Raw genomic sequence first — 25,603 nt, 5'->3', positions numbered from 1 at the left:
TGGATGAGGAAGGCGCGTGTGTGAATAGAAAATGACAAAACAGAACTTATTACACATATAATTTATTTACATCGATAATACAGTATGTGATTATGAGCCATGAAGGTCGTAAATGTGTGTATATCAAGGAGTAGATGGTCTTTGTTATATGTACAGATGGTGATTTGCGTGGAATGATTAACCCCTTCAGTACTGGAAGGCATTTTTACCTTGATTTCTGGGTACAAGTATAAGATTTTATTTGCATTAGGAAAGCTCTATGGAGGTCAGACGATTAATGGCTACAGTCTTCACTTTTGTAATACCAACATTTATTTCTGAAGCTGTATTAAATCGCCAAATAGCAACCAGAATGAATATGGAAACTCGTCTTGGTACTGAAGAACTTAACCCCTTCAGTGCCATGACGAGTTTCCATATTCATTCTGGTTACTATCTGGTGATTTTATACAGCATCAGAAACTCATGTGGGGATTAAAATAGTGAAGAATGTGGACACTAACCCTATGACCTCTATACACCCTTCCTAATGTCAATATAACGGTCTAATCGTACACAAATCTTTAGGCAAATAATGCGTCCCAGTAGTGAAGATTTTAACCCAGGCGAGTTAAACTAAACCATAGAGACAATTAATACTCTCATGTTCTTTAAGCTGCTCGTGCTGCCTGTCACCAGTGGGGTTGGCCGGTAGCGGAGTAGGTGGTGCGGCCGTGGTGGTAGTGTCACTGACTTTGCTGTAGCCGGAGCAGTCAGCCAACTTAGTCTTCTCATCCTCAGCTTGCTTTCCCTCTCCGCTGTGACCATGACGCGCTAGTTCCTTGTTCGGTCTTGGTAGTGGAGGTGGTTGTGGTGTGTACGGCAGACAGTCAACTATGTGGTGACGGGGAAGAGAGAAGGAAATGGATGGTTATGATAGTGTTAATGGTTAAAGGCGATTAGAATCTTTAGGCCCGTATTCAGAAACGCTTTGCTCTCACCACGTCTGTCTATTAAAGGCCACAGAGATTGTCAGCCGGGTTCTTGAGAGCGTTTAGTCATCTAATAGAGCAGAAATCTTGTTAACCCTTTCAGTACTGGGACGCATTTTTACCAAGAGTTTTGGGCATGACATAACATTACATTACATTACATTAGGAGGGATCTATGAAGGTCAAAAATTTAATGGCCAGAGTCTTCACTTTTTTAATCCCTCACATAAGTTTCTGAAGCTGTACAACCTCACTAAAAAAATAAGCAAAGCAAATATGAAAACGCGTCCTGGTACTAAAGGAATATAATCTGTGTCTAGAGTCACAGAAACGCAAGTGAAAAGCAATATATCTTCAAGTAGGTTTGTTTTTTACATTAACGTTAAGTTCTTAAGTCTGTCTAATTTGATCATATATGTTTCATTTCGTAACGGAAGTTATGTATATAATTGGACCATTTATTAATGAATTTATGCATCTTACGTATTCCATCAGGTTTTTGGTCAATACAATATCTATCTATCTATCGTTCTTCAACTAGAGCCTTTGGAAAACAGTGGACGTGCTGTATGAAGCGTTTCAAAATACGGGTTAATTTGTCACAAATATCAAGTGTCATACTGGAGAAGGAAAACAAACTCACTCGGCTTAGCGTAGATATGAAAGAGTTCGTTTTTCCTGTAGAAGGTGACGCCGACGAGAGCCAAAAGGGTCACTATCAGCAGGAACACCACCACGAGCAGGGCCACCAGGAGGTCTGTTCGTTCCCCTGATGAGTCACTGTCCCCGTGCTTCAGCGGCGAAAGAAGAGCTGTGTAGCCAAGGAACGGAGATAGTAAGGCTTGGTGGTGGTGGTGGTGGTGGTATAGATACTCGTGTATGTCTCTCTCTCTCTCTCTCTCTCTCTCTCTCTCTCTCTCTCTCTCTCTCTCTCTCTCTCTCTCTCTCTCTCTCTCTCTTTCTCTTTCTCTCTGTCACTTACTGCAAAGATGGGCCTGGGGACAGAAGCACCAGTGGGTCGTGTGGTCGCTGCTAACCTGCACGAAGAGCACCCTTGAGGTTCCCAGGTTTATGTAGCGTCTGTCCGTGTTGAGGTGGACCGTGGTTTCGTTACGTCGCGAGATCTGTAGTTAGGAGAGAGGGCAGGGAGGGAGGTTAATGCAAAGGGTAGTGTTTGTAATGTTGGTACTACTGGCTGTTATGCGTGTGTGTTGGTAGTGGTCGTGGTGAAGGTTATTGAGATGGTGGTGGTGGTGATGATGAAACAGGACGGATGGCTAGTGAAAGTTGATAAAAGATAGCGATTGTAAGGAAGGTAAGCGATTATTAAGAAAGAGAGAGAGAAAGAGAGAGAGAGAGAGAGACAGAGAGACAGAGACACAGAGAGAGACAGAGACAGAAACAGAGATAGTGTTGAATCTTTACGTCTCTGTCCCTGTACCTATCCCTGTGTGTCGTCCTTTCCTTACTATCTGATATATGTCAATGCTGTGCCAGTGCTGGGGGAGAGCCGTGCTGGAGTTGAAGGTGTAGATCCTGCCTGCCACACTGAAGTTGAGCGTGACAGTCACATTGGGGGACGAGGGCCAATAGAGGATCCTGGAATCCGTCTCATTCTCTGGCAACTTCATAATGCTTGAAGTGGAGAGGGCGTCTGTAGTGAAGTAGCTGCTGTGTACTGGGACATGCGGCTCTTCTGTACTCGTAGTGGCTGTAGTTGTAAGCGGTGTTCCCGTAGATGGGTAGGTGCTCTGTGTGGTGGTAATGGTGTTGTATGTGGAAGGAAGCGATGTTTGAACAGATTTTGGTTTCTTTTTGTTTGTGGATGGTGTTGTTTGTGTGGTGGGAAGCCGGATGTGGTATCTGATGTTTGGGTTGTATGAAGGCGTTTGTCGAAACAGGTTGTCATCTAGGGTGGGAGTGGTGGTGGTGGTGGTGTGAGGGCCGGTGTGTACTTTGTCGCCGAAGTTTTTAGTAGGAGCTGCTGGCCATCGCTGCAGTAGGTTGGCATCTGCGGGTGTAGTGGTGGTCTTAAGATTCAATAGAGAGTGGCTGTGTTTGGAATGTTTATTATGTAGCTATTTGCCATCACTATCTTTCGCTTAACCCTTTCCGTACCACGTCGCGTTTCTATATTCATTCTGGTTACTATTTTGGTGATTTTTTACAGCTTCAGAAATACATGTGGGGGTTGAAATAATGAAGATTGTGGCAGTTAATCTTCTGACCTCCATAGACCCTTCCTAATGTGAATGAAATTGTCTAATCATGTTAAAACTCATGGTAAAGATGCGCCTCAGTACCGAAGGGGGGTTAAACGGTTAAACCTGTGATCACTATGAAGTTGTTAATAGAATACGGTGTTCATGTAGATTTCCAGAAGATAAGGCTATCAGTGAAAAGAGTTACCACATCTTTCAAACCTTTTAGTGCGAGTTATTTGACTTGTAACATCGGACAGGGTCACTGAAGTAAAGTAACACATGTCAGAATGCCAAAGGAATAACCTCGAGTGAAGCACACTTTGATTATTCTTGCCTGAGACTTTTTTAAAGCGATAAATTCCTTTTGTCTGTGGTTTGAACGACTTTAAACATAGCAGGTACCTCCGTTTCTCCTCTGTTGCGCCGCTATAGTGTGGCAAGGGTGTGCAGGGGCTGGCATGGGCTGGGAAAAAACGCGTGGCATGATAAGATTGGCTTTGGCTTGGTGTGAGACTGGCGGGACTTGTAATAGGGATAGGGTTACACACACACACACACACACACACACACACACACAGAGAGAGAGAGAGAGAGAGAGAGAGAGAGAGAGAGAGAGAGAGAGAGAGAGAGAGAGAGAGAGAGAGAGAGAGTATTCAGGTTAAGATGAATTGGTGGAGAACAGCAAGACATGAGCATCACACCAGCGCAAGGTAACGTTCAGTGCACACTCTAGCGTCATAAAATATAAAAAAGTTGATGCAATATCCCTGAACCTTTTTCTCCTGTGTTGCTGTGCGGCTCTATGTGTCCAGCGTGATTATATCAGATAAGTGGTAATAAATTGACTAATAAACTAAAGCTGCACTTCCGTTCCACACATTATTTACCATTGTCACATTTTCATGCCTCGCCGCGCTGTTACTGCCTCTTCCCTTTGTTGCTGTCCACTCCTTGCATGTTCTTTTTACCATTTTTCAGAAACGCTTTGCTCTCTCGTCACTAGTTGAAGCTACTCATGTTTTTTAAGAGTATTTTTATAGTTCTAGTGATAGATTTCTAGTTTATTAGAAGGAGAAACTGTCTTCAAAACTCAGCTAGTTGTATCTGTGACTTTGAAAATTTGTCATGGTGAGAGGAAGGCGTTTCTGAATATAAACGTTTGTCTCACTCCTTACTGAGCCCCCTCCCCGCCTGCCTTGCTCACTGGATGCCATATTAAACCCTCACCTGTCTAATCCTTCAGTAAACACCGCTCGTCTAGACCTTACGCAACATTCCCCCTATTTGTACGAGAAATGTACCATAGCGCAGCATAACATACCTGCACACGCCACCGTTGCCAGCACAGCCAGTAAGGTTTGTATGATCATGTTGACGGTGATGCTTTTGGTTCTCCTTGTGGCAGTTGTGATGGTGAGCTGGTGCAGGAGTGACGGACTGACTACTTTGTTCTTGATGGTGGCTAGTGGAATGATCTTTGTCGCTGATTAATGGCACTGGTGACTCGAGGTGTTCATCAGTCACACTCCACTTTTTGCCTTCACTTTTACCGCTGCGGGGTGATGGATGATGAACTGCTTATCAGCTCCCCGAGGAAACATCCGTTGCACGATCGAGGGAGTCACAAGCACGTCACAAGCAAGTTCACAAGCTATTATTCACAAGGCAGCGGACACCAGCCTTTTACGTGTCTCTTTCACTAAGGGCACCGTCTTACTGCCGCACTGCCTCCAAAAAACCCTCTTCCCAGACATCACTAAGATTAAGGATATCCGCTCAAATTACTCTCAAAATATACTGGAATTCCCAACCGAGGTCTTACAAAACATCCTTCTGGTGCTTTCTCAACCCCAGCTGTGACAAAGAACAAGGCGAGTGGCGGCTGAGACCTTTAGAAATTTATTGGTTTCCGTCCAGAGTATCTACGTATTATTCCTAGTAATTGTTGTTGTCTGCGTAGCCACTGTGAGGTGGTATGGAAGAGGGCTGTTGGGATATGAACAAACCTCAGTAACACGTGTAATAATACAGACGCTACGGTGGACAGCTAACCTCAATGTGTGGTGTCACTATCCTTGGACATCATTATCTGATATGTAGGCCTCTCTTCCTGACTTGTTTGAATAGCCTCTACTGAGTTAAGAACATAAGAAAAGAGGGAATCTGCAAGAGACTGTCAAGCCTACACGTGGAAGTCCCTATATGAAAAAAGCTACCTAATTCCATCTATCATTCACATCCATAAATATGTCTAATCTTCTTGTAAAGCTCCCTATTGACTCAGCACTACGAACTGAGTCGAGTTGCCATTGTGTCTTTGAGGGTTTGAGGGATCTTACCACTGTTCTGACGAGTGGTAACGGATTTACGAATATCACTGAAAAGGAACACTCACGAGAGCTTCACTAATCATCTTGGTCCGTATTCAGAAATGCTTTGCTCTTTCACCACGGCTATTTTACAAGGCTACAGAGATGATTAGCGGGTTTTTTAAGAGTGTTTCTCTGATTAATAATGTAGAAATATTGTTCACGTGCCTCTAGAATTGTTAAAACACCTTGAAAATTCATGTAAATTCAAGTAAAGACTTTTGAAATAATGGAGGTGAAGCAAAGAAGTGTGTGAGAATACGAGTCTATGTAGCAAGTCGCCAATTTTATTCTATTCTGAACTCCACTTACACGTTATCATGTGGTTAACAAGTGCATATAGTTACTGACACACTACTTTACCTACTGAAATCTGTCGTGAATGTTGTAGCGTTGCAACAGTGACATGTTTAGCAACAGTCCTTGAGAGGTGAAGACGTTTCAAAACACCAGACCTTGTTTTCTTTATTCATTGGTTGGTAAACATACACTCTCCCTCTCCCGGTGCTCTTTTTTCTAGTCCAGCTCATCCTTTTGACTCACTACACCCTTCCAACGCTCCCCTCGTGGTGAAGTATTTTTTGGCCGTTTCTTAACCCCTTCAATGCTATGACGCGTTTTCATATCCATTCTGCTTACTATTTCATGATTTTATACAGCTTCAAAAACTTATCTGCGCGTTGAAAATAGTGAAGACTAGCCATTAATCTTCTGACCTCCATAGATCCTTCCTAATGTAAATAAAATCGTTTAATCATACTCAAACTCATGGTAAAAGTGCGTGCCAGTACTGAAGGAGTTAATACGTTTTTACAGTCACTTCCTTTCCCTTTGTGTTCAGTGTTACCAAAGCTCGCCACGCCAACGCTCGGGACAAAAGACGAAAGATATTGTCTACTTTGTTTTGTTGTGTTTGTAGGTTGGTATTAGCAAATCAGATAGTGTACATGTCATTTATAAAGACTTCAATTTTTTTTTTCTATTTCCTCATTCTTTTACCATTTGGTCACGTGATATAAATGTGTTCTCCAGTCTTCATCTGATTATACCAATTATTGATTATTTTTCCTTCAATTTTTTACCTTTTTTTTAGCTTTTGTTGATCTTTTAATCTCTCTCTCTCTCTCTCTCTCTCTCTCTCTCTCTCTCTCTCTCTCTCTCTCTCTCTCTCTCTCTCTCTCTCTCTCTCTCTCTCTCTCTCTCTCTCTCTCTCTCTCTCTCTCTCTCTCTCTCTCTCTCTCTCTTCCTTAGAATTCTCCCTTTCTCTTCCCGGAAGTCTGAGTGAGCTCCTACTATTTCGATTCTCCAGCGTGGAACTGAAGAAGGATGATGACGTAGGTGGCGACGAAGCTCAGGATCTGTGGGGAATACAACAAAGTACCAGGCTGTGAGTGTGTGTGTGTGTGTGTGTGTGTGTGTGTGTGTGTGTGTGTGTGTGTGTGTGTGTGTGTTACTTATTTACTAGGTAAGGAAATTGAAGAGCAGATGATTAGCTTTGACGAGAGAGAGAGAGAGAGAGAGAGAGAGAGAGAGAGAGAGAGAGAGAGAGAGAGAGAGAGAGAGAGAGAGAGAAACGAAGGAAACATCATAATACAACCATTGAATCACGAAATCTGCCATATAACTGAACCTGATGAGAGAGAGAGAGAGAGAGAGTAAGTGACGGAATGAATGACTCACGTTAACAAGAAGCTTCCTGTCTAGAGAGAAGAACCCACACATGTTAAAGCTGGGGAAGTCCTTCGTCAGATTAATCAGGTCCTGCACGGCTCCTCCCTGTGGATAGGACGAGGAGAGGATGATAGGAACGAGGGAGGATAAAGGGAAGGTCAAGTGACAAAGGGAATTAAAGGAGTAAGAACAAGAGAGACGAAAGAGGGTGAAGGGAAAGTCAAATGAAGAGAATTAAAAAAAGTGAGGAAGAGAGGACGAGGGAGGGTAAAGGGTATTTCAAGTGACGGAGGGAAATAAAAAAGTGTGGATAAGATTTAGAGATTTGCTAAAAGGGAGACGTAAAATAGTTATTGTTAGGTGAAGAAGCAGAGAGACTATAGGTAGGATGAAATTAACCCCTTCAATAATGCGACACATTTTTACCTTGAGATTTGTGTACGATTAGATTATTTTATTGAGGTCAGAAGATTAATGGCCAGAATCTTTACTATTTTAATCCCCACATGAGTTTCTGGAGCTGTATAAAATCATCAAACTGTAAACAGAATGAATATGGAAACACGTCACAGTAGTCAAGGCATTAATAAAGATGTGCGTGGGAACCAAGCAAGGAAGGAAGGAGGAAGGTGATAATGGACACACACACACACACACACACACACACACACACACACACACACACACACACACACACACACACACACACACCTGGTACTTAGTAGTTGACAGTGCATTCAGGAAATCGTCTTTCTGTGGAGGAATCGAGGGAAATTAGAGTTTATTTGCGTACTTGTAGCTTTTATCATCATCATCATCATCATCATCATCATCATCATCATCATCGTCATCATTATATGGTTGTGATTTAGTAGTGCAAGAAAGTATGAGTGGTTGTGTTGTGACTTACCTTTGTTTTGAGTTGGACGGAGGTGTTGCAGAGGAGGATGATTGGCTGTGTGCCGAGGAATATATACACACAGGTAAAGGTGAGAGACTTCCAACTGATGTAAGGAAACAGAGAGACGTAGAAGAAAGAGATGATGCTTGTGAACATGCAGTAAGCCACGGCCATGACTACAGCCGGGCCAAAGTAGCAGTTCACTTGGTGATGGAAAGCCTGAGTCCGAGGAGTTTCCGCCCTACATTATCAAAGTCCTCTTCGGTCATGTCCTTCGAGGCCGTTTGGTGTGTTGACGTGGGGGAAGCAGCGGGTTTTTTGGATTCAAACGTCGTGGTGTGCGCTTGCCCTGTGACTTGTTCAGTGACTCTGGAGTACGCAGCGGTGAGGATGTAGATGCACTTGTCGTACATAATGACTATCAGAGAGAGATAAAAGTTTTTGAACACGTGGGTAAAAATTTCTGCAAAACTATTTGGAAAGAAAATTCCGCTGTACACCACCTCAGTGGTACACAGCAGCAGGATCAGCGCCATGTATGTAAAGAGTAATATGAGAACCAACACTTCCCTTATAGAGCGTGCTGGTAATTTTAAGTCTTGGCCTATGTGATGAGCGTGACTGACGGCCGTGGCGAGTCTTGGGCTGAACACCAGGGCGTACATACACATCACCAAGCCAATGATGCCCCGGTAGATGAAATACAACAATCGAGACACCTTTAGCGTAGGAATCTCATATGATAGTTGAAATGTGCATCCCGAGTGAATCTCCGCGAAGCAGACCAACACAATGAGCGCCCCGATGACGAGGCTCCACGTGAACCAAGGCCAGCTCCGAGGCACACGGCGCTCTCCTGTGGTGACGAGGGAGGCGAAGCGATAAGGAAACCAGCCCATCACCCTCAGCATCCCCAGGGCCAGGATGGAGCTAAAGTGTTCAAAAACCATGTCTTGGAAAGTTCTAGAGTGTTCACTGTTAGTGCTGGTGATAGCAGACACTGTTGCCTCAAGTCAATCTTAGCGCCAAGCCTCTTCCGATATTTGTCAGATTGTATTTTGTTGGTTTTCAAGGTTTACAGTTGCCTTGTCTTTCTGTCGAAAAGTAGTTGTTTCCCGTACCCGCCACAACACTCAACGTGAGCCACTGTGTACTCCACGCCACCTTCACACCTCACTGCCTCACTCACTCATAGACTAGCTCAGTGAGTTGCCCTATCGTCGTGATCGATATTTTCCTCCCCTTTCTCCGACACCACCTTCACCACAACAACCCACAATCTCCTCCTTCTTCTTCTCCAAAAGGATTCGATAACTTTATTATGGATGATTATTTAACAGCTCATTGATCAAATGTTCCAAAATGACAACACTGCCTCAACGTTAATGGCAATTGAAGGTACAGTTTTCTTCAGCCCAGTGTTGTGTTGGTGCTTGAAGTCTTAATGAGAAACTTCTTAGGTGGTCGATAATACGAAAATTGCATGTTTTTAAAGCAGATTGGACAAATTGTTGGAGTGGAGTGCAAAACCGAGGTATTTTCCGCTTCAATAACTAAATGTATATTGTTTTGGTTTAGCAATGAAATGTCGCTTTACTGAAGCTGTCCCTGCTTGTCTAACACAGATAGGAGTTGTAATAGAGAGAGTTCTTATCTTTCCTTAAAAATTTCCCATGCATAATCTCCACAGTGCATGGTGGTTGAACTTTTCCTGCCCGCCGTGCCTGGAGGGAATGGTGGATTGCATAGTTGCCACAAATATTAGGAGCAACATGTCTGCTACTATATGTTCTTTGTGCTCCTCCACCTCCTCCTTCTCTCTCTTTCTCCTCCTCCTCCTCCTCCTCCTCCTCCTCCTCCTCCTCCTAGTTGATTTGTGTAACGACATCAGTAGTAACTCACATTATCGCTTAACGAATTGAATTAATAATGGGCTTATACTCCCTCTTAACACATCGATACTTCCTTTCTTCCGCATTCACAGTTCTTTTGATTAACCTTGACAATTGCCTACCATTGGGAACGCCTGCACAAAAGCTACCCACTTGGCGGACTAAATCGTTCTGCTGGCGTCTTATTCGTACGGAAACGTGTGCTTTGTGTGCCTAACGTAATTCATACTAACACGATCATGCCCATAAGTGTGTGCCTGTGTATAGTACAGGTGCGTGGGTGTGTAAGTGTGAGTAGTCGATCCACGGTCCACCCATTTGTTCCTCCCTTCATGACGGATAGATGGACACCAGGAGAGACTCAGGGAAGGTGAAATGGTGACAAGAAAGGAAGGCTCATATTTTGAAACACTTTGGTCTCTCACCAAGACTATTTTCCAAGGCCACAGAGATGATTAGCGAGGTTTTCAGGAGTGTTCCTCTAGTTATTAGTGTAGAAATCTTTCATTCTGCCTGTAGAACTGTAAAACACCTAAAAAAAAACTCGTGTAAACTTAAATAAAGCCTTTTGAAATAGTGAAGATGAAGCACAGAGGAGTTTGAGAATACGAGCCGTAGATGTGGTCAAGGTCTGAATGCGGCGAATGGTGGGTTGGTAGTCTTTGAACGTATAAGAAATTGTTATCTTTGTCTTTATATTTTTTCACTAGTCTTCGGTCGTCTGATTGCCTACATGGTGATTACTGTAACGTGCATATCGAATTGCTTATTGCCATGTAGAGTAGGTTAGTAGATGCGTTTTGTTATGTATTACTTCCTTCATTATCTCTCCTCTCATCACTCGTGGCTAACTTAATCACTCGCCGCACTGCATCACCCTTAGCGCCGCGTTCAGAAACACTTCCCTCCCTCACGACGACCAATTTTAAAGGCCACACAGACAATTAGCCGAGTTCTAAAAGTAATTTGTCCTGTTGGTAATGCAGAAACCTTGTTAACATGGCACTAGAATGACAGAGACACCCATATAAATCCGTGTCACTTCAACTAGAGCCCTTTGAAAAATAGTGGAGGTGAGGAGCAGAAGCCTTTCAGAATATGACCCTTTGTAGTGTGAAGATAACCAAACTTTCAGCAGGAAGGATCATCGCTAATTTACTCCTGATCGTGTGCTCTCTTAATCCTGAGTGGCTACTCAGACAAGGCGCAGTTTATTGACGTAATGATAACGCTGGTGATTGTAGTGATGGTGGTGGTGGTGATGGTGGTGATGGTTGGTGGGGTCAAGGGTGTCTCGGTGCAGAAACGTATTTAGTTAGCATTGCAAGTGTACCTTTGTTATCTAATTGAATTCATATCTTAGCTGAGTTCGCAATTAGTTTCGTGTTCTGGATCTTGCTATTTACTACACTTTCTTTTACTACTACTACTACTACTACTACTACTACTACTACTACTACTACTACTACTACTACTACTACCGCTATTACTTCTACCACTACTTCTACTACTGCTTTTACTTACACTACTACTACTTTTACTATTACTTCTATTACTACTACAACTACTACCAACACTTTATCATTGCAATTTTACCACATAACCAATAGAAAGCCCTATACAAGCATTACGGTTTTTCAATAGACTCAGACCGCACAATTTCAGTCTAAGGCGATAGAAGAAAGCCTCTAGTGTGAATTACAGCCGTGTGTCCCTTTCCACGGCAACGCGCTTGGTCTGGTGTCGCCATAGTAATGAGAGTAACTGTTGTCGTGATCCTGTTACCGTGGCGGAGTAAGTCAAGTGGGTGAGTAGAAACCTTTAGTCAAGTGGTATTATTTACGAGTAGCAAACAGAGAGCAATGCCTGATCCGTGCATGTATGAGAGAGAGAGAGAGAGAGAGAGAGAGAGAGAGAGAGAGAGAGAGAGAGAGAGAGAGAGAGAGATTTTGACAGACACTCTTGATGTAAGTTTCTAAATCGGTTTACTTACACGTTCTGTCTTTTTGTTGTTGTTGTCGGTGTACGAATCATATCCACTTGTTGTTCGTATCTGTAAATTAGTGTAATCCTCTTTTGAAGCTTCCTCGTGAGTGTTCAGTACCGCCACCTTGATTAATGAGCGTGCCCCAGCTGTGTGCCACTCTGAGGAAAAGTGACAGATTCTTGCCGTCTCCTTTTAACCCCTTCAGTACTGTGTTGTATTTTGACCATGGGTTTGAGTACGATTGAATGATCTTATTTACTTTGGGAATGGTTTATGGAGGTCAGAAGATTAATGGCCAGAGTCCTTACCATTTTAATCCTCCATATAAGTTTCTGAGGATGTATAAAATCGCCGGATAGTAAGCAAAATGTATATGAAAACGCATCATAGAACTGAAGAGGTTAACTGGTCACACACACACACACACACACACACACACACACACACACACACACACACACACACACACACACACACACACACACACACACACACACACACACACACTGTACACATAATGAACCAGCTTTTAAGGGAGGGAGACTCGTCCAACCATTTTATATTTTGTTTACTAATTTTCCTTAGTACGAGCGGCTGATTAATTGGTCCGCTGTCGGGCTGGCAAGTCTCCGCTCATTATTATGCGACGATAAAACAAAGTAAACTCGTCTTTGAAAACTTAATCAGCACGTGTCTGGTAATGGCGGATGTTGATCACTGCCTGGAGATGAGTGAAGATACTGGTGACCCTTCCTTCACTTTCTTGCTCCTGTGTGTGTGTGTGTGTGTGTGTGTGTGTTGGGTGACTCGTGTAGCTTTATGGTGTGTCCCGTAAATGGTATGTGTTGCTTTTTTGTGTTGTGTTGACGGTGCGGTGTTTCTGTTCATTTTGGGTGTTTTCTGAGTTGCAATTCGTTATTTAATTTTTGTTTTCCTTGAGGTGCTTTTGGTTATACATCGCCATCGTTGCATTTAAATTACTACTCCTACAACTATTGTCTTGATACATACAAAATTTAAACTTCAATATATTATAAGTCACTACTTGTATCCTTTTGTAGCCAGTAGGAGCGGCCGTGCCATGTTTAGTGTACAGAAACTACAGCCTGTCTACTTTTAACCACTTCAGTATCATGACACGTTTTCATATTTATTCAGGTTACTATCAAGCGATTTTATACAGCTTCAGAAACTTATGTGTGGGATTAAAATAGTGAAGATTCTGACCATCAATCTTCCGACCTCCATAAATCCTTCCTAATGTCAACAAAATCGTCTAATCATACACAAAACTCAGGGTAAAAATGCGTCCCAATACTGAAGGGGTTAAAGTGGGTCTCGGTCTGAGGAAGTGGATAATTGGGTTGCTGTTTAGAATATATCTTAGCTTTTTGATGATGTAATTCGTTTCATGTGTATATTATTTGTTTCCTGTTGATCAATGCGATTATCAGGACAACACGCATTTTCGCCCCAGATCGAGACCCAGCGGCCACTGTAGAAAAGGCTGACTATAAAGAGTAAACGAGGCACAGGACACTAGACAAACGAATTAACTAAGGTATATCTTTGGTGAATCTGATGTTATACGTGTAGGTGGTCAGAGTGTGGTGGTGTTGGTGGTGTTGGTGATGGTTCCTGTAGAAGTCTCGGTGAAGCGAAACTGGAGGAGAATCACGACGTAGGTAGAGATGAAGCCCAGTACCTGTGAAGGAAAGGCGCGACTGAGTAAGTGATTGACTGCTTGGTGGTGTGTGTGTGTGTGTGTGTGTGTGTGTGTGTGTGTGTGTGTGTGTGTGTGTGTAGGGACGGTCGAGTTTCATTACGTATAAATAAAAGAATAATGCTAAAAAAAAAAAAGATAATTGCTACAACATAATCCTCAAAAAGAATATCAACACAAAAATACCTGGAGGTCAGAATGAAGAAGATAGAAAAAAAGAAAAGAAAACCTCCTCCGCCCCCCTCCCCCAAAAAAAAAGAAAAGAAAAACAGAAGAACGAAACTCAGAAATAAAACTCCCGAGACAAAATACCAGCAGGAGGAATTCTTCACCGTCAAATTCCACGAACAAAAACTTCCCTCAGACAGAATCCCCGAGAGACTTTAGAACAAAGGTAGCGAACGTTTGAAGCAGAGAAGAGCGTGTGCACGTTTTCTTTAAATGTTTCATAGTGACGAGGCCTTGAATGAGTCACTGGAAGGTAAACACGGTGAGTCAACACACTGACGGGGAATTGTAAGGCAACTAATCAGCAGCCATTTAATTAAACGAATAAGAAGATGACGAAGTGAAGCTCGTGGGGAAGGTAGTGACAATGTACAGTGTTTGAAGCTTAGGGAAATAGAGACTGGAGTTAAAAATTAATCCAAACACACACACACACACACACACACACACACACACTCTCTCTCTCTCTCTCTCTCTCTCTCTCTCTCTCTCTCTCTCTCTCTCTCTCTCTCTCTCTCTCTCTCTCTCTCTCTCTCTCTCTCTCTCTCTCTCTAAAGGCTATCATGTCACTGTCATACACGCGAGCACCAGGAACCCAATTGTTTTTCTTTCCACGGGAGAATAAGACATCATGTCTCTTATTGAATGGAATGAGTGACCTATGCATAGGGACGCCTCAACATTGGTGTCATTATAACACCTATAGGAGCCATCAGGAGTGGGAACTGCAGACACTACATCGTACAGGATCACTATTCTGTCCAGCTCTCTCATACATGACTTAACCAGCACTCTCAATCATTCATCCATTTCTCTGGTAAACTCTGAAATTCCTGACTGTTTCTATATTTACACCTTCCTATGACTTGACTTAATTTAAAAGGAAGGTTTCAAGACATTTATCCTTCATTTTGCCTAACTCTTTCGGACCTGTAAGAGGAGTGGCAACTAAGTGGGCCTTTTTTTCGTTTTATTTTGCCCTTGGCCAGCTTTCTTACAAAAAAAAAAAAAAAATCACTGGATTCCCTAATAACAGAGCAGGACTGGAGTGAAGGTTGGTACTCACGCTGGCGATGTTGGTGCGGCCCAGGATGAACAGACCCAGTATGGCGGGGGGCGGCGCCACCTCCAGCAGCGACAGCAGGTGACGCAGCTGTGGCGGGAAGACGTGTACTGGGTCACCCCACGATACTTAGATGAATGTTGTTGTTGTTTTGTAGTTGTTGTTGTTGTTGTTGCTGTTGTTGTTGATAATGATGTTTTTGTTTTTGTTTGTGTTTTTGTTGTTGTTTTTTGCTATTGTTGTTGTTGATTTTTTATAAATACCATTTCGGCTTTATTTATGGGCTAAAAGAGGTACTTATTATTGTTGTTGTTGTTGTTGTTCCTCGGCTCCACTGGCTGTATAAATCATGTGTGTACGGGTATGATACGATTAGTGTGTTGCATTGTCTGGGTTGCCACGCGTGGAGCTATTGTTTTTAATATTACGAATATCATTATCAGTATTACATGCACTGGTATCATCTCTATCTCATTGTGATAGCATGGTTCTATTACAACTATTATGTAACTATACCCCATGTTTTGTGTGCTGTCATAGTTTCTGTATCACGTGTGTGTGTGTGTGTGTGTGTGTGTGTGTGTGTGTGTGTGTGTGTGTGTGTGTGTGTGTGTGTGTGTGTGGCGGCAATACCGGGCTATACTCACCCTGGTCCTGACGTGAGTGTTGTCAGGGTTGTACATCAGTGTTCTGAGGACGAAGGTGAGGTCCTTGTGCTGTGCCGGGAGAGAGAGGCGGGCGTGAGGCGTGAGGCGTAAGGCGTGAGGAGTGGCGTGAAGCAGGATCCGTATTCAGAAACGTTTTGCTCTCTCGCCACGACTATATCCCAAGGCCACAGAGATGATTAGAGTATATCACCAGTTAAAAATGTAGAAATCTTATCACTGCCTCTAGAACCGTAAAAACACCCTAAAAAATTCGTGTAAATTCAAATAAAGCCTTTTGAAATAGTGGAGGTGAAGCACAAGAGAAGAATATTGATACACGGGAAGTGCTTTTGTTATAACATGACTGGGAGAGAGAGAGAGAGAGAGAGAGAGAGAGAGAGAGAGAGAGCGGTAACAGGTAATTTACTGTTAAGCCTGACTAGAAAACGGTGAATTAGTGCCATGGGATACAGGAGTGTTGATGTAGAAATTCCAGGTGTGGTGAAGTAGAGGTTTTATAATTTCAGTGGGACAAATGCCCGTATTAAAAAACTATGACTATTTTCAAAGGTCACATAATTGATCAGAAAGGTTCTCGAGACTCTTTCGCCTATTAGTAATACAGAAATCTTGGTAATCTCACTAGAAGAGTAGAACTGTCTTTAAAAACCCGTGTGCCTTCAAATAAAGCCTTTTGAAAGTAGTGGAAGTGAGGCGTAGAAGTGATTAAGAATATTGTTCAGAATCACGTGTCTCACTACCACGCTGAATATGAAGCCAGGTGTGTCAGTAACAGCTACAGGAAACACTGGAACAAGAGCACCAGAGTACACGTGACTGATAAGGGAAAAGAGACCAAAGATGTGTGTGAAGTAAAGAAATGGAAAGGCAGAATAGTGTCATAAGTTAAAGAAAAAGGCTGAATTATAAAGAGAAGTTTGTTTTCATGAGTTGCCATGAAGACCTGCGCGCTTAACACAACGGACACACTGCCGCGTTACGAACCTTTTCCCTGACGGAGTGCGGTACGTTGCAGAGGTAGATGATGGTCACTAGAGAGTTCAGGGCGAAGGTGAAGATGAGAATCTTATCATATGTAGCCAACTCAGTAACGAAGGACGAGAAAAACAGAGAGAAGATGCACGTAACGACCGAGAAGAACATGAGCATAGTGACAGGCACTCCACAGTACTCGCTGGCCAGGCGCACGAGTTGGTGTGCCTGTGTTAGCCTCTCCTTCGCGTCAAGCAGGCGATGGTCGATCTCAGAAAGGTTCGCTGGTTTGTTCACTGTGTGTATCACCTCTGCCCAGACACTGCTGTGGTGCACTGCATTGCTTCTGAAAACACCTAGAACCTTGCCAGTAATGTGTTGATACTCGTGGTGGTGGTGGGTGTGAGGGTGGCGGGAGGCGTGTGCCAGGCAGGTGTGCAGGGAGGCGATTACACAATCGTACTCATTGGTGGTCAGAAAATTGACCATTTGTAACAATGTCAGAATGTTTAACCCCAGGAGATAGAAAGACAACTCTTGCATAACTGCAATGGTAACTCTCACTGACATTAATTCATTGTAGATAACACTGACGATGATGATCAGTGCACATGTCAAATTAAGAATTAATGGAATAGTCATAACAAAGGGAAAATTTGGTAAGGCAGGATCATTGTCCCTCCCACGAATAATGTTGTAGCAAATTTCAATGACCTGTCGGAGGAGCGCTCTCTTACAGAATACGTACACCATCAGTACCGCCATGGTGATGATGTCCAGAACCTCGTTTATTTTGAAGGCGTAGTATGTGGATTCCATGTAGTGTGGAAATCCAATGGACTGATCCTTTACCAATTCCCACCAGCCAAGGGCGAAGACGAGGATCCCTGCCACACCCACTATCAGCGCCCAGCACGTCCAGAAAGGACTCACCTGGAACACCCCATGGCCCGCCAAGCTGACATGAGAGATGAGGGTCGGTGGCTGTGTGGCGGTCTCTGGGGAGTGGAGGTGGTTATGTTTAGCTTCCTCGAGAGGCTTTCCTTTGCGCTTCTCAACGAAGGGAAAGGCTCCAGTGAGTCTCATTCCCTTCAGGAGCAAAACGAAGTATGAGTGTGAGCTGCCCATTGCTCACTTTGCCTCCCTGTCTGCCGCTGTGGTTTTCCGATTGACGTTTGAAGGATGCACAGGTTGATTGCAGAGAGATTTTACTACCACGGGACGACTCGGCAACAGCGGTGTCTTGAGCCGACACTGGTCAGCTAGGAACGCTTGACCTCAATTTTTGGCCTGGAATTATTGTAGACTGACGAGTGTATAGTAGTGCCGTTATTGTGCGTGGTGCGAGGGGCGTGCATCCACCTTCCCGGCGACCACCACACTGACTGGGCCGGCTATTGACTCGAGGCACACGGGAGCCTTCCTGTCTGTCTGGATGCGTGATGACACCCTACGGACGCCTCGCCTCATTGTGTTTTGTGTTGTACATTGTCACCATTCATACACGGAGGGGAGCAACGATGACTTCTCACTTAAACTATGCATATATTTGATTTCTTTTTAGAGGCGGTTCTCATCAACTGTCTCTGTTGTTCCTGAAGCTCTCCACTCCAAATGCTCGTGCTCCGATAGTAATTCGATGAAGGAGAGAGGCTAATTCTCGACATCACTTTTGTTACAGAAAATTAAAGTGAAGTCAACCCGATACTTCCTACTCCCGGAAACCCCCTCCGCCCACCTCATTTCCTTACCCCTCGTCATTCCCAGCCCCCCTTCCCATTCCCTTCTCTCCCTTGCCCAGAAGCCGCTCACTCCAGCACGGCGCGGCAGCTGCTCATCCCTGCACTGCACCCTCTTGCGACGCGTCTCCTTTTGTCAAGCGCATTACACAGGAGAACGTTGTGCTGCTCTGTGGCTGATGGCGAAACGGGAAACACTCCTGTATCCACTGAACTGTGTCTTGTACATGTATAACTTACTCTCTCTCTCTCTCTCTCTCTCTCTCATACACTACTTATGTGTCTACACGGCGATGATAATGATGATGGCAAATACTATTACTTCTACTACTACTACTACTACTACTACTACTACTACTACTACTACTACTACTACTACTACTACTACTAGTAATAATGATAATAATGATAATAATAATAATAATAATAATAATAATAATAATAATAATAATAAAAGTAACAATATTAATAATCTTGGCCGTGTGGAACATTTATCAAGCTACATTGTTTCTCGCGTCCTGGAGAGAAGGAAATATTGCTCTTTTTTCGTCCTTCCCGCGCTGCATTTTGCAATATGTATTCGCGAGAGAAAAACGTTGGCCAAGACGTGAGAGAAAACGAGAAGAGGGGCGGCTGAAAGAAAGCGTGAGGTGGAGATTGAGCAAACACTTGGGAGACAAAGGGGCTCGGGCCGGCTATCAATTTGAGGCCACTTGAGTTAATGAACATATTATTTTTGTGTTGACGCAGCCATCACCGCCACACGCCATTACCATCACCTTATCTCCCAACCTCCCCTCACGCTCGCCCTTTTGTTTTCCGCCATTCTCTCTTTTCCTTACCTCCCTCATTCCCTCTCTCCCTCCCTCCCATCCTTCCTTTCTTCCCCCATCCATCTCTTCCTTCCTTCCTTCCTTCCTTCCTTCCTTCCTTCCTTCCTTCCCTTGCTCCCTCCCTCCCTCCCCCCTACCTCCATCCCTTCTTTCTTTCCTGCCTTCCCTCCTTCCTTCCTGTCTTCCTTCCTTCTTTCCTTCACTCATTTTACCGGCGTCAATCTTTTATTTCTTGCTTTACACGACTATCACAACTAGCACTACCATTGTCCGCTACTAATAAACTACTGCAACAACAGCAGCAGAAGAAGCACTAGTAATTTTCACCTATAACCAATATTATACAGAAGGCGGGTCCACATTTCAGGGTGTAATAGCGACAGCATGACGTGGATCTGAAAGCGAAGAGTTAACGTGAATGTATGCGAGACCTCAGCTGTCACCAGATTGCTTTATTGAATAACGCCATGCAAATATATGAAGCTTTGTTACGCTCCTTTATGTCGTGAGAGAATTTTTAGGAAGTGAAAGTTGCATCAGCCTCGCTTGCATGATTTACAAGCCATCATTATTCAGAAGCTTTGCAAAGGTAAATTACTTTCCACCACTGAGGGTCATGCTCGTGTCAGCCCTGCACCTGTCACCCTGTCATGCCTCCGTAAAAAAGTAATATCACTCTTAAATTTATCTGATCATGTATCAATTAACACACACGGACAGGTGAGTGTTGGCCTTACGCACGCCATTTGCCTTACATACCCAGTCACTCTTTGCCTCCCTCTTTACATGTGCCGTCACTGTATCGCCTCGTAAAAGACAGCTACGTGGAAATGACTTGAGTTTCTTGCGAGGTTGATGCTATTCCCTTTTCCCTCTTCAGTGCCTCATGTTGGCAGTAAAATTATCCTTATTGTTCCCTGGTCTCAGGCGTCTCTTGTGTAGCGAGAAGGGTTATTTGTAGTGTTGTGTGTGTGATAAACGGACATTCACTTGCCCGACGCCGCTCTTCACGCCCTCCATATGTTAACCCTTTCAGTGGGAGAACGCATATTTATCTTTGGTGTGATGAGACGATTTTACGAGTATTTACATTAGATAGGGTCTATGGAGGTCAGAAGATTAATGGGTAGTCTTCACTATTCTAATCATCACACGAGTTTCTGACAGTGTAAAAAATCGTCAAATAGTAAGCAGAATGTATATGAAAAGCGTCCTGGAACTGAAGGGGTTAACAAGAGTCTAGAAGGGTCTGAGTTGTCTCGCGTGGAGGGTAAAAGTATGGCGAAGAAAAGAGCGTTTATTTTTCTAGCATACATATTGCACTGCCACAACACTTGATTACGAGACTTGAAGTGTACCTTAACGATACGTCCTTGTAATACATTGTTAACGATATTAGTGTTTATGTTGTTTTTTTATGTATACATACCACCACCACCACCAACACACACACACACACACACACACACACACACACACACACACACACACACACACACACACACACACACACACACACAGAGAGAGAGAGAGAGAGAGAGAGAGAGAGAGAGAGAGAGAGAGAGACACACACACACACACACACACACACACACACACACACACACACACACACACACACACACACAGAGAGAGAGAGAGAGAGAGAGAGAGAGAGAGAGAGAGAGAGAGAGAGAGAGAGAGAGAGAGAGAGAGAGAGAGAGAGAGCCAACATCGATAAATAAAAAAAAAAACAAGTAACTACAGGCAGGTACAGGATTAAAGGGTGAACATGATAAGTGAACAGAGGATCATCAACTAACGTGCGATACAACAAATAGTTCCCAGCGTTGGAGCGGAACAAACATGGTACTTCTCCCCCTCCCACCTTCTTCCACCTCAAACATTCACACTTGAAAGAAAAAAAAAAGAAAATTACACCTATATCATCTATGGAGTGGCCTTCTAGGTAAAATTTTCCTATTAAACTTGTTTGCGGACCGGCACCTCAGTGGGCTCTATTTTTAATCAGTTTTTGTTGCCCTTAGCCGATCTTCCCTCCTACATAAAAAATAAACTCTCTCCCAAACACACCATATATTTTGTCACGACCGTCAGATATTAATATATTGTAATGTGTTTTAGGTCTATTGGGTGTTATCTTTATATTATTTGGTGAGTTATCTTCGTGCAGCGCGTGGGACGCCTGCCTTTGTGTGCTGTTACCAAGATTGAGTATTTGGGTGCTAACCTGTTTCTATTTAATGCCTAGCAATCTTAATATTTTGGTGTTTTGGTGATTTATCAATTACTGTGTGAATCAGGCAGAGGGGCAGACAAGTGTGTGGTGTAGTTATTTACTTATTATCTCTAATAAGGGTTGTCTGTATTTACTTATTTTTGTGGTCTCATTTTAAAACTTATACATCCCTGAGCAGCTTGATTATTATATTTCCTTGTGTTGAACAGCTATTTCTCTTGTATATGTGGTTGTGTGGTGCAGGTGGTGTTGACGCCCAGCGACTGGTGCTTATTTTGGTATTGAGCAGCTGTGTTTGCACTTATTCTTGTTTTATTTATATTTTTGAGGTGATATATTTTGTGATTGCCTTTATATTATTCGTTTGGATGTGATTATCATTGCTTTAACTATCTACGTGCCTTAACTTTATCCTTGATTGTGATTAAGTTTAACTTTGCCTTATTTTTGTGTAAGTAAATTATGTTATGGATTTTTAAATTCCTTTTCTTAAGTCTTTCTTTATTTTTTGAAAATTTCTCTTACACCCTTGAATTGCCCTTGCGTTAAACTGTTGCACCAAAGCCTAGTCACTCTTCCTTTATTTATGTTAATATTTTGTACTTTAGTAAGAGTGATTTAATCCATTAAGTGACAAGTGCTTCAGTCATTGTGGGAACGCAGTCAGGCTAACTATTCCTATTCCTATTTAACTGTTATCATCACTGGAATCCCTTTTTCTATATTCCTCTTCTCCATCTCTTTCTTAACTAATCCTCCTCTTCAGCACCAGGACATATTTTCATATTTATTTTGTTTACTATTTGGTGATTTCATACAGCTTCAGAAACTTATATGGGAGATTAAAATAGTGAAGACTCTGACCATTAATCTTCTGACCTCCATAGACCCTTCCTAATGTGAATAAAATCGTCTACCTCAAGGTAAAAATGCGTCCCAGTACTGAAGGGGTTAATGACTCGGAATATTATGGGCTTTCTCAGTAATCATCTTCAACGTACTCCTCTTCTTAAGCGTCAGTACATTCTTCATACACCTATTGCAAACAAACAGTAGGTGGCGTTTATTCTCTCTCTCTCTCTCTCTCTCTCTCTCTCTCTCTCTCTCTCTCTCTCTCTCTCTCTCTCTCTCTCTCTCTCTCTCTTCACGTTATGTTCTGGAAAAGCGATCCGTTTTCCATGTGCCATCCTTCCGAGGAGCTGAACTGCAGGAGGATGATCAGGTAGGTCGCCATGAAGCTGATGATCTGAGGGGAAGATAGAGAAGAAAGAGATATGGTTCGTACTCAGAAACGCTTTGATCGATTATTTTCCAAGGCCATAGAGATGATAAGCGGGGTTTTCTCCAGTTAATAATGTAGAAATTCTGTCACTCCACATCTAAAATCGTCCATTTTTTAACGCCACAGAGATGATTTCAAGAGTGTTTCTCAAGTTAGTAATGTAGAAATCTTGTCACTCTACCTTTAGAATCATAAAGACTCCTTAAAAAACTCGTGTCAATGTAAATAAAGCTTTTTGAAATAGTGGAGGTGAAGCGCAGGAGTGTTTGAGAGTACGAGGCTTTGATGTGTGCTCCAGGTGGCCGTGTGGCTGGCGAAGGATAGAGACGTATTTGTATTAGTGTTTATATCTGTGTACGTGCAAGTTGAGTGGAGTAGATAGGTAGATAGGCAGATACAGGTGTGAAGTTGCTGTTGGTGGTGGTAGTGTTAATATCATCGTCGTATCTAGCATCACAACAACAACTACCACTATTATTACTACTACCACTACTACCACCTACTACTACTACTACTACTACTACTACTACTACTACTACTACTACTACTACTACTACTACTACTACTACTACTACTACTACTACTACTACTACTACTACTATACTACTAATACCACTGCCACCACGACCACTTTACTTGAACGCTGGCTGAATAGAAAATACATAAATAGAGAGGTAAAGAAATAGTGGTGTGCGTAGGAATAGTAAAGGGAATCGGGTCTGAAGTGAAGAGTGAGGAGGTGGAATGCATTGAGGGAGGCGAGGCGAGGCGGGGCGAGCGTCAGGGCTGCTCACAAATGGCATAATAGGCTTTACTTGTAAGAGCATCACACCTCGCTGGGGGAAAGTATTTTAATGACCATTCACGGAGGCGGGATGGCGGATCAGCAGTACCACCTTCTTCTTCTTCTTCTTCTTCTTCTTCTTCTTCTCCCTTTTTTTTCTTCTTCTCTGCCTCCTTGTTGTTTTCTTTTTCTTCTTTTCTTTTCTTGCTCTTCTTCTTCTCTTCTTTTCTTCCTTGTTCTTCTGTCAGTCTTAAATAAATCAATAACTATAATTCGTCGTCGTTCGTCCTCCTCCTCGTCCTCCTCTTCCTCATTCTCTTCCTCCTCCTTCTTCTTCTTTCTCCTCTCCTCCTCCTCCTCCTCCTCCTCCTCCTCCTCCCTAGAATGTGACAACTGACCCGTGACTTCTCAGATATTTCCACTCACTATCTATACTCCCTTACCTTCTCCATATCCTTCTCTCCCTCCGCCCCATCAAGGAAGTCACGTCTACAGTTGACCTTACTAAACCACTGCCGTGCCTTTTTCTTTTTTCTTTATACCATGTGGGAATTTATGGGCTAAAGGGGATACTTTTTCGGGTACCTCCTATCTCAAAGCCCACCCGCTAGGAAACCGTTGCCCCGAGTGAGGAAGCCCAACCTACACTCGGACCGTGGACAGGATTCGAACCCGTGCGCTTGGAGACCCCTCGGACCCCAAAGCACGCATGGTTCCACTGTACCATGGCGGCCTCCACATTCAGCAGTGAGTGATGTACTGTTGAGAAAACTTTGATATTGTGTAAATTTTTTTTTATTTTTTGTCCTTTTTATTCATTTTCGTTTTGTTTAGTGGTCTTTATTTTCTATTTTTGTCCTTGTCCGGTTTTCTTCTTTTACATAAAAAAAAGTTATGTGACTATTAAATTGTGTGTTTTTTTAGGTTACTCCAAAAAAGAACATATAATATTTGGATATTTCATGCAGTTATGGGTGATATGCGAGGATTAACAAAGAAGAAATGAGTCTTATTGTTAGTCTTAGCATCCATGTTCTGAAACGCTTCCTTCTTCCTCCCCGCGACCATTTTCAAACACCACAGAAACCATTTGCCGAATTCTAAAGAGTGTCTGTCCTGTTAATAATGTAGAAGACTTGTTAACATGTCACTAGAATAGCAGAAATATCCTTAAAAACCCATGTCACTTCAACTAGAGCCCTTTGAAAATAGTGAAGGTGCAGTGCGGAAGTGTTTCAGAATATGAGCCTTAACTCCTTCAGTACATTGAAGTGTTTTCATATCTATTCTGTTTAATATCTGCCATTTTATACATCTTCAGAAATTTATGTGGGGATGTAACTAATGAAAAATGTGCGTTAATATTCTGACCTCCATAGATCCTTCCTAATGTCAATATAATAGTCTAATCACACCCAAAACTCATGGTAAAAATGCGTCTCAGTACTGAAGAGGTTAAGTATGCAGCGTCCACTTAGTGTGACAAATCTCTTCCACTTACGTCCAGCATGCGAGCTCGGCCCAGCGTGAACACCCGGCACAGTTCGAATCCCGGCGACTCGTCCATCACCTCCAGCACCTCCCGTAGCTGTGTTGTGTTGGGTCAGGCCATTGTGGGACAGGTCAAGGAGGGGAGGGGAGAGAGGGGAAAGCAAACACATCAGGGTAGATTATGCTTATGGAACTGACGATTGATAAAGGAGTTATTATACACACACACACACACACACACACACACACACACACACACACACACACACTTAGCTTACCTCGTTCTTGGTCGTGTCATTGTCCTCTTGGCGAAGCAAAGAGCGAATCAGAAGCCTCAACTCGTCCTCCTGTCAATTATATGTTTTTTGTTACCTGTAGTCTTCATGAGAGAGAGAGAGAGAGAGAGAGAGAGAGAGAGAGAGAGAGAGAGAGAGAGAGAGAGAGAGAGATGGCGGTGGTATGCGTCGTGTTTGAGTCCTGAGATTTACGTAATTCAGTCCGTGATGGGAGACAGAGCCGGGACCATCAGCGCTAGTGTCTTCCTCTCTGAGTGGATGGCTAACATTAAAGAAATTTCAATGATCAT

General features: G+C 43.1%; 5 protein-coding genes across 5 annotated transcripts in view; 1 reads left to right on the top strand and 4 right to left on the bottom strand.

Annotated features, from left to right (window-relative positions):
* The window catches only part of LOC123506058 (protein amalgam-like), a 368,181-nt gene that overhangs the window by 7,253 nt on the left and 335,325 nt on the right, over positions 1-25,603 (top strand). The gene's annotated exons all lie outside the window — the stretch shown is intronic.
* On the bottom strand, positions 47-4,912 carry LOC123506060. The gene is made up of 5 exons (XM_045257908.1): positions 4,497-4,912; positions 2,441-2,982; positions 1,954-2,095; positions 1,615-1,782; positions 47-873 (listed from the first exon to the last, which is right to left on the bottom strand). The coding sequence occupies exons 1-5, from the start codon at positions 4,543-4,545 to the stop codon at positions 611-613; spliced, it is 1,164 nt and encodes a 387-aa protein (XP_045113843.1). The 5' UTR covers positions 4,546-4,912; the 3' UTR covers positions 47-610.
* LOC123506063 (gustatory receptor 68a-like) lies at positions 6,772-9,465 on the bottom strand. The gene is made up of 4 exons (XM_045257913.1): positions 8,126-9,465; positions 7,927-7,968; positions 7,225-7,320; positions 6,772-6,902 (listed from the first exon to the last, which is right to left on the bottom strand). The coding sequence occupies exons 1-4, from the start codon at positions 8,288-8,290 to the stop codon at positions 6,837-6,839; spliced, it is 369 nt and encodes a 122-aa protein (XP_045113848.1). The 5' UTR covers positions 8,291-9,465; the 3' UTR covers positions 6,772-6,836.
* On the bottom strand, positions 13,596-17,777 carry LOC123506011 (putative gustatory receptor 28a). Its single transcript, XM_045257820.1, has 4 exons — positions 16,662-17,777; positions 15,657-15,725; positions 15,013-15,099; positions 13,596-13,700 (listed from the first exon to the last, which is right to left on the bottom strand). Exons 1-4 carry the CDS (start codon positions 17,775-17,777, stop codon positions 13,596-13,598), a joined length of 1,377 nt encoding a protein of 458 aa, XP_045113755.1.
* Positions 25,287-25,603, bottom strand: part of LOC123506010 — a 2,117-nt gene continuing 1,800 nt past the window's right edge. Inside the window, exon 2 of the mRNA XM_045257819.1 lies at positions 25,287-25,364. Coding sequence (XP_045113754.1) covers positions 25,287-25,364 — 78 coding nt within the window. The remainder of the gene's footprint in view (positions 25,365-25,603) is intronic.

This window comes from Portunus trituberculatus, chromosome 19 (assembly GCF_017591435.1).
Source record: "Portunus trituberculatus isolate SZX2019 chromosome 19, ASM1759143v1, whole genome shotgun sequence".
Taxonomy (NCBI): Eukaryota; Metazoa; Arthropoda; class Malacostraca; order Decapoda; family Portunidae; genus Portunus; species Portunus trituberculatus.
Note: the sequence above shows the minus strand (reverse complement) of the source record. Positions and strands in the feature narration are given on the sequence as shown.